The 11,287-nt window shown below is 37.7% G+C and overlaps 2 protein-coding genes across 2 annotated transcripts; one reads left to right on the plus strand and one right to left on the minus strand.

The window, feature by feature from the left end:
* Positions 1-374: 374 nt before the first annotated feature.
* Positions 375-3,253, minus strand: LOC106870330 (dnaJ homolog subfamily C member 16). Its single transcript, XM_014916357.2, has one exon. The coding sequence runs from the start codon at positions 3,091-3,093 to the stop codon at positions 820-822; it is 2,274 nt and encodes a 757-aa protein (XP_014771843.1). The 5' UTR covers positions 3,094-3,253; the 3' UTR covers positions 375-819.
* Positions 3,254-3,668: 415 nt separating this feature from the next.
* Positions 3,669-11,287, plus strand: LOC106870374 (zinc finger protein ZFP2-like). Its single transcript, XM_014916414.2, has 2 exons — positions 3,669-4,134; positions 7,536-11,287. Exon 2 carries the CDS (start codon positions 8,887-8,889, stop codon positions 9,862-9,864), a length of 978 nt encoding a protein of 325 aa, XP_014771900.2. The 5' UTR covers positions 3,669-4,134; positions 7,536-8,886; the 3' UTR covers positions 9,865-11,287.

Genomic DNA, 11,287 nt, shown 5'->3' on the forward strand with positions numbered 1-11,287 from the left:
TGCATATATATATATATATATATATATATATATAAATACACATATGTGTGTGTGTATATATATATATATATTTGTTCAATAATGATAAAAACAATTTTACATTAATCCGATGGGTTACTCCATACTTTTGTAGAGAATAGATTTATCATTCTTAAACAAGAAAGTTGTTGACAGTGACTCCGAAGTTTCGGCCAGCTCATCATCCAACAATGACTTAGCTGGTTGAAACTTCGAAGTTACTGGCAACGACATTCTTGCTTAAGAACAATATATATATCCTTGTATGTATGTATGCATATATATATATATATATATATATATATATATATATATATATATATATGCATGTTTGTGTCTATGAATATATATATATATATATATATATAGATAGATATACATACATACATGTATATATTATTAGAAACTGAAGCGCCTTGATTTGTAACACTGAGTTTTTTAATCATTTGAACAATCAGAAACTTAAAACTCAGAGTTACAATTTAAGAAATCCCAGTATCCATTAAAATATACATACTCTCCTTCATGTATAGAGTACCTACCCCCATTTGTAACCACAATTGTTCACATTATGTATACATATATACACATGCACACGCACACATATATAAGGTGAATGAGATTCAGTTATCAACAATATACAAGTTAAAGAGAATACTTTTGTGGGATAAAAATTTTTGATATCCATGAAGGCAATCCAACTTATGAGTGTTTCGGATCAGAGGATCAGAGGAACAGGATTCTTCTTTGTTTAGCATGGATTATGACTAGTTGTGGAAGAAAATGTTTTTCATGGTTGGATTACGAATCAAAGTCTGGCCAATAAGAGACATGGATCTTGCGTAGTTTACTATCAAATAATTTAAAAAGCCAACGATCCAAACCTTGCAGAGGTCCACCTTCTAGAAGTGGTTTAACAATTAATTCATTATGTTCTTTCTCGCTGTCCGACTCTGTGGCTGTGCCATGCAGCTGTTGTATGTTTTTGGATGTGCTCTTTGCATGGTAGATGTAATAGTACTGGCGGTAACCGTTAATGGCCAGCACCGTGCCGATGCAGTTGCGAATGTTAATGTTACAAAGTTGGACTCGGTGGTCAATGCTTTCTTCCAGTAAGTGTCGGTACCATGCTAAATATTGGTCGAGATCTAAATACGAGAAAGTCAGCACGTTGGAATGAGAATATTCTCTCATTAGTTTCCGGAAGGAAATCAATATGTCTTCCTTGTCATCATCTGCCAGAAGTACGAGTATGGTGAAACCTGGATCAGTGTCTTTGACAAGTGTGTCATAGGTCTCAGGACAGAGTTCATAAAGAACCACAGCATTGTCCGGGCTTTTTAAAGCAAGTCTCCTGTTTTTGATGTTCGGTGGTCTAGGAGTTATTTGTGGCTGTTGCTGCATCACTTTTTGCATTTCAGTGTTAAGCATCCGACGCATCAACAGTCCGACAAAGAAGACAGAGAGAAGAGCAACAACAATGCTGAACCATGTCATGAAATCATAATGTTTGAAATAAGTTAGCAGGCGATTAAACCAGTCGAAAAACTTGTGAATGATTCTTACCATTAGACTCAACGTGTGCTCATTGTGGAAGTCAGGCAAGGTAGCAGTGTAGTGTAGAATATTAGAACTGGCAAACAACTCTTCTAGACGTTTCTCAAGGTTCTGGCATGTTATCTGGTTATGGATGTCGTTACCACTCCATCCAGGTTCCACCCATTCGTAGTTCATGTGGTGTTTGTCCATGCGCCACAGAATGGCCAGCTTCAGTGTCGAAGGGTTTGAATGCGTTTGGTTCCCATTCATGAGGGCGCTGACGAAACGGCGCTGTGTTTCTTCGTAGAGGTACATGAATTTCACCTTGTTTTCGAAAGTCGGAGCCCGCTGGACATAGTTTCGAAACTGTGAACGGTACGTGTTATGTTCGTCGGTCTTCTTGCTGACTAGAATCACACACAGTTTTCGACGTTTGGGTCTGATCTCAATTGGACACAATTCATCGAAGAATATCTGCGACGAGAGGCGAGGTAAAGTGAGGTATTGGTTAGCATCCATCACTTCGTTGATGCTGTCCGAAGACAAAGTATTCATCGTGACAATTGCAACACTCGTGTTACTGTCTTCACCAACCATCAAAAGACTTTCTTTAGCCTTGTTTACATTAAAACGATTCAGTATTCCTAAAACATTAGAGCTTCGGGTGTTAACATAACCGGATGCGATTTTCTCACGGTGGGCGAAAGCCGACATTAACAACCTCAACGGCGGTTTCTCTTTCGGGGCGAAGAATAAGGCTCTCATTCGGTTATCAGACCACCCGAGCAGGAAATCTTTAAAGTTATTATCGCTCAGCGTTTTCAAGGTTTTCGAAGGTTCAAACAGATTTCGAACAAAGTCGCGAAGTGCTTGTTTAGTAACGTGGCCCTTGAAGTAAGTTACACGACCATTAACAACAGCCATGATCTGAGGAATTTCATGTATACGTAAATTACTGCCCAGCACACGGTTCGATGTCACATGGATAGTTCCTACTCCAATTCCAAGTTGTTCTTGATCTTTGATGAATTTTTCGATCAAAGGCTCGATATGTCGACAGATGTGGCAAGTGTCACCATATGCATAAAGAAAATAAGGTCTTCGATAGCTTTCTGGGAGAATTCGGACATCATAGAACCCGTGAGTTATCATGTGTTTGTCGATAATCGATTCAGCTCCAAAATTAAACACACGAGATCCAGGTGGCCCCGGTTTGTGATACATGGCGTAGTTCCTTTGTATGTGGTTGTCATGGGATGCTACATAACCGTGTTGATCGTAGATCGACCGCCGTTCCGGATAGCCTAACGTTTGGTACGCCTCGTTTATTTTGGTAAATTTAAACACAGCAGCGGGGTCTTTGTTTTTGTCAGGGTGCCACATCTTCACTAAATACTTATAAGCCTTCCTGATGTCTTGGTTGCTCGCATGTCTATTTACTCCGAGCACATCATAGAGATTATCAGCAGAACTAAAACTGGAAATAATTACGATCATCAGTGGTAAAAACATGATGGAAACCAATATTTTCTTCATTGTGTTTTCGTTTTTCTTATAAAATATACGTGTATAATACAGTACCTCTGTGTTTCGAAGCTGTTAAACTGGCAAATATCCCGTCCAAAGTACCCGAGGTAGCTGATAACATTCAATTCCAGTGGAGGAGGGGAAATATCAACAATCGAGAGAAAGTAAAAGTCAGTTATCTGCCCTTAGTTACTAGTTCTTCTCACCAGATCACTTCCGGTATATTTCGAATTGGCTTTTTTTTTTGAATAAAAATTGGTTTTTGAAGGAAAAAAAAAAAGGTCTTTCCTTTTTCATATAGCAAAACTTAACATTCTTCTTACATAATATGCATTTATCCTTTTTATTTATTTAGATAATTTTTGGATGAAAAAAATGTAAAAATGAAACTAACATTTCCAATAATAGGGAATAAAAAAAACATAACATAGTTTTCTTTAATTATCGAAACGCGCAAATAAATAAATAAATAAATAGACGCTTTGGAATAATACTTTTTTATGTGTTTTACAACGCATTTTTTATTTACAAAACCCATTGTTCATCCTTATAGAGGATAAACTGGAATTTAAATGGTTATCTTCTACGAGTTATCTCCCATACCTACCATCTAAACTCCTTTACTTTATAAGGAGATTAATACTAAATGTCTTGAGATTATCCCGATGTCTTGGCGGGACAACGAGAGCAGTCGGAGAGGAATGCTTTCTAAATCTTTCTTTCGGCTCTTCTACATTTTGATTTTAAATCCAATCTCAATTGACTTTACCTTTCACTCTTTCTGAGTCGATGAAATAAAATAGCTCTCAAGTTCTGAGTATGGCAGAGTTTTGGAATGGCCTACTCAAAAGCATTAGAAATATAGGTGACCAGAAAAAAGTTTCTTATGGTATTGGAAACACATGGTAGTCTCAGAATATTTTCAGAAGAATCAAAACACTTTAATGAAGAATAAACCCGCAAAAATTGACGGAAGTTGTATGAGAGTAAACTCCCCTACTTCGGAACTCTTTTGCTTCCGTCACTGGAAACCCGATGCCACTGACTTAGGTAAGATTTCGTTTTTAAAAAATATATATTTATTTATATTTCTGTATAAATAAATATATTTATTTATATATCTATTCATATAACAGTGATGACTTGACATTTTATGTATGCATCCGACTTAGTCGTTCGATAGATCTTTGGTTTGAAGGGGTCCACGGCTTTCAGTCATTGACATTGTGCTCTGTCAAAGACAAAAGATTCACTGGATGCCGTTTCGGAACATCTCTCCCATTTCATTCTTGTATTTAATTGTTCCATGTCCCTTAACCCTTGTCTTACTCTGTCCCTATTGAACCACACTATTTCTGTTTCAGTTATTTTTGGAAATAATGAACAATTTAGTAAAATTCATTCAGGCAACTTTTATCATTATTAATCTGGTAATTAGGAACATAAACTAACATGAGATTATTGCTGGACTGTCTTAATTTTGATCATTTAAAAACAAAATGTTGGTATTAGAAAACCGGAGGTGGTTTCAGGCAGATTAAAATGGTTAAACAGTTCCTTTCTTCGGTAGAATAAAACCTGACGCATAACTTTTAAGAAAAACGGTGAATTTTATATCAGCTTTTCAAGTGTGAGTTCCTAATTTCAAAATATTTCTATCGTTTATTTGTTCCAGTCAGTGGTCTCTGGCCATGCTGGAACACTGCCTTGAACGGTTTTGCCGAACGAATCAACCCCTGTATTTAATTATTTATTATTATATTTTTTTTTATATAAAGCCTGATACTTATTCTGTCGAACCGCTACGTGACAGGGACGTAAACAAAACGACACTGGTTGTCAAACGGTGGTGGATGGCAAACATAAAGACACACACGCATATACACGACGATCTTTGAGTTTCCGTTCACCAAATTCACTTCCTGGGATTTGGTCGCCGCGGCTATTGTAAAAAAAACACGATACTACTTAAATACAGAGGTCCCGACGCATCTGCGTAACACTAACCCTAACCCCGAACCCTAACGAGTGTGCACTGTTAAAACATATCATTACATAGAGGCATCGGAACCTCTGTGTTTAAGTAGTGCCGAAAACACTTGCTCACAGTAGCACAGTGGGACTGAACCTAGAACAATATGGTTGGGAAGCAAACTTCTTTCCCCACTGTTTTATGTCTGCGCCATATTTGAAAAGCATGTCAATGGGCATTGATAAAAGAAAAACAAAATCTTCGAAAAGTGACACTGAAAAATTTTAGACATAAACTATTTTGGTATAACTACAGTTTAGGGCTCCCTTTAAATTTATTTCCTCATAGCTTATTTTTTAATTCTTTTAATATATATTTTTAAATGAAATTTTACAGAAATATGTTTGCGAAAATATAGATTACGATTATGTTGATGCAATGAAAAAAAAATGTCCATACTTTGTAGTAACTTCTCAATAACTGGTATAACTATAGATTGGTGCCATCTTTCCATGCCTTTATTTACCCGGGAGTTGGGGAGAATGATCTGAAACTCATGATAATAAGTATTCAAATTAGGTGAAGGGACAAGTCAATTACATCGTTCCCAGTTCATAACTGGTACTTAATTTAAAAGGCAGAGTCATAAAAAACACTATCCGAATGTAAACGACTACCTCCTGTGCTGGTGGCACATAAAAAGCACTATCTGAACATAATCAATGCCAGGGCCGCCTGACTGGCTCCCGTGCCGGTGGCACGTAAAAAGCACCTACTACACTCTCGGAGTGGTTGGCATTAGGAAGGACATCCAGCTGTAGAAACGTTGCCAAATCAGATTGGAGCCTGGTGCAGCCGCTGGCTCTCTAGACCTCAGTCAAACCGTCCAACCCATGCCAGCATGGAAAACAGACGTTAAACACTGATGATGATGCGTGCGCATTCATTTTTGTCCTTGTCGTGATAAATGATTGCTGTTAGCAAGTGTTGTCATATAAGCTGTATCATTTATTTCCTGTCACCATCATCATCATCATTTAACATCCGTTTTCCATGCTGATATGGGTCGGATGGTTTGATAGAAAACGTCAACTGGGGGAATATTCATTTTTTACTTAGGGGTCCCTTTGGTTACTGTTTTCACTGTGGTGGCAGACCCCTCCCCAACACTCAGCCATTCAATCTTTCTATTGTTAAATATTCTTCTGTGTAAAAAATTTCTTAAAGTGTTTTGTGTATTCTTCATTACCATCATCATCATTTAACGTCTGCCTTCCATGCTGGCATGGGTTGGACGGTTTGACAGGAACCTGTACTAGACTTCTGTGGATGTTTTGGCATAGTTTTTACAGCTGGATGCCTTTCCTGACACCAACCACCCAATTGAGTAGGCGCAGGAGTGGCTGTGTGGTAAGAAGCTTGCTTCTGAACCACATGGTTCCGGGTTCAGTCCCACTGCGTGGCACCTTGTGCGAGTGTCCGTCGTATATATGTATATATGTATTTGTGTGTCTGTGTTTGTCCCCTCCCTCCCCCCAACATCGCTTGGCAACCGATCTTGGTGTGATTACGTCCCCATAAACTTCGCGTTTCGGCAAAAGAGACCCATAGAATAAATACTAAGGTTTACAAAGAATAAGTCATTGTTTCACTGCCATAAATGAAATGTGTTTAACAAAGTCAAGATGAGGTTACTTCCCTTGGACAGTGTGACATTGGAACATGCGTTGTGGATGAACAATAAATATTGGATTCAAATTTTAGCACCAGGCCAGCAATTTCTGGAAGTTGATTACATCGGACCCTGGCACTCAACTGGTACTTATTTTATTGACCCTTAAAGGTTGAAAGATAAAGTCGACGTCGTCGGAATTTGAACTCCGAACGTAAAGACAGACGAAATGCTGCTAAGCTGTTTTACTCAGTGTGTTAACGACTCTACCAGCTCACTTGCCTTAATAATAATAATAATAATAATAATAATAATAATCCTTTTTACTATAGGCAACAAGGCCTGGATTTTTGTGGGGAGGGGGTCATTCGATCACATCGACCTCAGTGTTCAACTGGTACTTAATTTATTGACCCTGAAAGTATGAAAGGCAAAGTTGACCTCGGCAGAATTTGATCTCAGAACATAGCGACGGGCGAAATATCGCTAAGTATTTCATTCAGCGTGCTGACGATTCTGCTTTAATAATAATAATGACATAATTTTACTTTATGTTTGTATGAGTGGGGTTCAAGTCTCACCCAGAGACCTTAAGGGACAGCAAGTTATTAGTACTGTGGGCATTATGTCTTAGGATGGTTGATAAGTGTCCTGTTTTTGGGGAAGAATGCAGTTCAGTGAGAAGGGTTTGTGTTTTGTGTACCTTGGTTTCGTATGTGCTATTGTTTTAGAAAATGTTCTGAAGACATCAAAAGTTCTTAGTTGTCAATCGTGTGTTTTTATATATTTTCATGTCTTATTTTTCAGAGAACAATCAGAATGCTTTGAATCATTTTGGAAAGTTCCAGAAAGAAAAAAATAATTCCAGACTTTCAAGGAACCAAAAAGACAATAAAAAAAATAATTACAAAAAAGAGCAGATTCATCTTATTCTGAAGAAAGGGATGAACATCACAACATTGTATCCTTATAAACCAGAAGGTTCTTTTGGTTATTGCTAAAAAGACTATTTTTGGTTCCTGTCTTTTACCTCATCTGATATTTACAGTTCTGGTATAAGAATATCAATAGATATGTTATGATTGGTTGTAGTGAACTATTTTTCACTGAGAATGCTCAACAAATGTTTGTTTAGCTTATGAATTATTTTGGGCTATAACGTTAAGTCTTTAGAGTGAAAAATAAAGAAAAGGCCATCCTCTGATTGGCAGATGCATGTCAATTATTCGTTTATGATTATACCTTGTAGAAAGTCTTCCACTACAGAGTGTTCTGTTTCATGGACTGTGTCTCTCATCAGGCAGTGTAAATGGCAGAGAATCTTTTTATAACCAGCAATGTAATGCTATCACATGTGTGAAACTGTCCTCGAACAGACAAATGTGCAGCAAAACAGATACATTTTACAGCCAATCAAATGAAACTGTCTTTCAAAGAGAAAAAATTACCTCAAAACGCTCAGTATAGATTGAACTTACTAGGAGCATAAACATGTGCCTAACAAAGAAAAGAAATTAGAAGGAAGAAAATTTCTGTTTTATTGAGGCTTCTCACACTTCATATATATATATATATATATATACACACACACACACACACATATATATATATATATATCCTCATTACATCATTCTTTAATGTCCATTTTTTATTTTGGCATACCCATAGATATACACTGGAAAATCCATTTGAAGTAGATAACTGAGAATGTAATAATTTATATTATATTTTTTTTACTTGTGTTTGTTTACATCAACTTCAGTGTGTAACTGGTATTTATTTAATCGACTCTAAAAGGATGAAAGGCAAAGTCAACCTCGGCGGAATTTGAACTCAGAACGTTGCAGCAAACAAAATACCGTTAAGCATTTCACCTGATGTGCTAACAATTCTGCCAGCTCTCCACCCTAATAATAACAATAATATTAATAATACAAAAGCAAAGAAATATTGAATAAATTTTCTTTTCCTTTCAATAATTTAAAAGAACCAAACAATATCAATTGAACGTTTCAACAAATGATATCAGAGACAAAATTTTGAAACTACTATTATTATTATTATTATTATTATTATTATTATTATTATTATTATTATCATTATTATTTTGGTGGTGTGAAGTCCCATTGATCATTACATCCATTGTGTTTCATTAACGATGTTGTGTGAACAACTTTCCGGCGCTTCCGAGGCCACTTTTTTCACCCTCCTTCCCGTCAGTAATACTGTGACTGTATCGTCTTCCTCTCCTCCTCCTCCTCCTGCTTCCTCTTCCTTTCAGACCTTCTCTCCTTTCTCTCCAACTCCTTCTTTCTCTTCTCTCACTTCTTCTTTTCCTACATCTGCTGCTACTATTTCTTCTCCTTCTTTTCTGCCTTCGTCATCTTTAACTGTTCCGCCTGTCTCTGCCGATTCTGCCGCCAGTACGGCTGTTACTGTCCAAAATGATGTGTTTACTGATGCCCTCAGTTTGGCATTGGCCCTTCGCTCTGCTACAGAAGAAAACGGCAGTTGTGAGATTGGTGGAGGTGAAGGGGTCATCGTCAGTGAAGAAGTAGAAGACGCAAGCAGTGTGTTGCAGTATGTCTGCGAGCACTGTGGCAAACAGTTCCCAAATGACCACATCTTGTCCATCCATCGACGTGCCCACACCATCAATGGCACGAGACCTTATCAGTGCAAGTTCTGTGATAAAGCTTTCTCCGGCTCTCACAACCTGATCAAGCACATTCGTACACACACTGGTGAGAAGCCTTACGCATGCTGCATATGCAGTAAAGCATTTGCGGATGCCGGACAGCGGAAAGTGCACATGCGCACGCACACCGGTGAAAAGCCATTTGAATGTGAGCTCTGCGGTAAGATGTTCTCCCAGTCATGCAACTTGAGGTCGCACATGGCGACCCACTCTGGCATACGTCCTTATCACTGTCCTCATTGCTTGAAGGACTTTGCACGTGCCAGCACCTTGCTGCAGCATAAGTTTCACAACCAGGGACAAAACGGTTCTTTGGAGTGCCCGTTCTGTGACCAGGTCTTTGAGCACAAGTGTTCCTTAAGCGTTCATCTCCGCACACACCCCAGAGAATCCCGAAACAAGGACTCAAAGACAAAACAGAAGAATCTTGCCACTTAGGGAATTTGATACTGATATAAGTTTACCTCATATAGAGTGGGAGCCCAATGGCTGTGAGATGAAGGTGCTCATGGCTAAACTAGATGGTTGCAAATTCAGATGTTATGTTTTTATGGACATGACGGTCTATCTCTGAGCATGGCACCTGATTCTGATTGGCTCCAATTTGCCTGAATGGACAAAATAAGATTAAAAAAATAGGAACAAGAATCAAAAACACAAAACGCTGTTCACACTTCCTAGTTAAGTGGTTAGTTATAAGGGGTGGGGCCAAAAAAAGGGGCCAACATTTAGCTCTATAGTTGCTTCAATGCAACAACCAACCAACCAACCATTCTGTCAACGGACGAAAAACTAAGATAAACACTGTATGAATGACTCAGTGGATAGGGTAGCAGATAACTGAAAGATTAGCGGTTCCAATCCAGTCACCAGCAAAACTTTGTGCCTATATTTCACCCTTTAGTGTTCAGATCACTCTGTTGAATGTAATCCTTATTTATTCGCATTGTTTTGAATTAATCCTGGATTATCTTGTAGCTTTGTCATTTCGATGATGCGATTGTTTATTCTTAGAATGGCATTGTAGGGTAGGTGTGACATGTCAGATCTGGCCACTTTGAACATAAAACAGGTTGAATATTTGGGCCGGACATGGCTGGTTTAAATGCTAAAGGGTCAAGACACTTAAATTCCAAATAGCTCAATGCATCTAGCCATTAAACGGTTCCACAGAATAGAATAAAATGGTTCTATTTTTTGGTTCCAAACTGTAGTAGTTTGCTGCTTTAAGTTCAGTTTCAGTTTCTTGTGTGGCTTCCTTCGGAAAAGCCTCAGCAATGTTTTAGTCTCTGACTAAAAGTTCATCAAAATCTTCTTGGACTTTTGTGCTTTTTTTCTTTGTGATTGTACAGAATTGTCTATGATATCTGGTTTCCATATGCAATGCTGTTTTCATTTTTCCATTTTTATTTTACATTAATGTTCCCATTTGCCATTGGCATCTAAATGTGTTCTCTGTCTGGTTTTCTTGTTTTTAAATTCCTTTGTTTCTTATCTGCCTTCTGTCTTGCCTTTTCTCAGCTCCCCCCCTTCATTCTCTCTCTCTCTCTCTCTCTATCTATCTATCTATCTCTGTTTCTATCTGTCTGTCTCTTATCTTTCTATGTATGTATGTTTGTATCTATCTAACTCTTACTCTCTATGTTCTGTCTCTCTCTCTCTCTCTCTCTATCTCTCTCTCTCTCTATCTCTCTCTCTCTCTATCTATCTATCTATCTATCTATCTACCTTGTCTGCTTATCTATTTGTCTATCTACCTACCTACTAATCTATCTGTTTTTGTCTTTCTCAGTCTGTATGTCATTCTAGCTTTTTTTAATTATATTTTATAAATTAAAACAAGTTTCTTTTGTTATTTGTA

This window comes from Octopus bimaculoides, chromosome 20 (genome assembly GCF_001194135.2).
Source record: "Octopus bimaculoides isolate UCB-OBI-ISO-001 chromosome 20, ASM119413v2, whole genome shotgun sequence".
NCBI lineage: Eukaryota > Metazoa > Mollusca > Cephalopoda > Octopoda > Octopodidae > Octopus > Octopus bimaculoides.

Coding starts and splice junctions, on each gene's coding strand:
- LOC106870374 (XM_014916414.2), top strand. CDS start 8,887: ATGTTGTGTGAACAACTTTCCGGCGCTTCCGAGGCCACTTTTTTCACC.
- LOC106870330 (XM_014916357.2), bottom strand. CDS start 3,093: ATGAAGAAAATATTGGTTTCCATCATGTTTTTACCACTGATGATCGTA.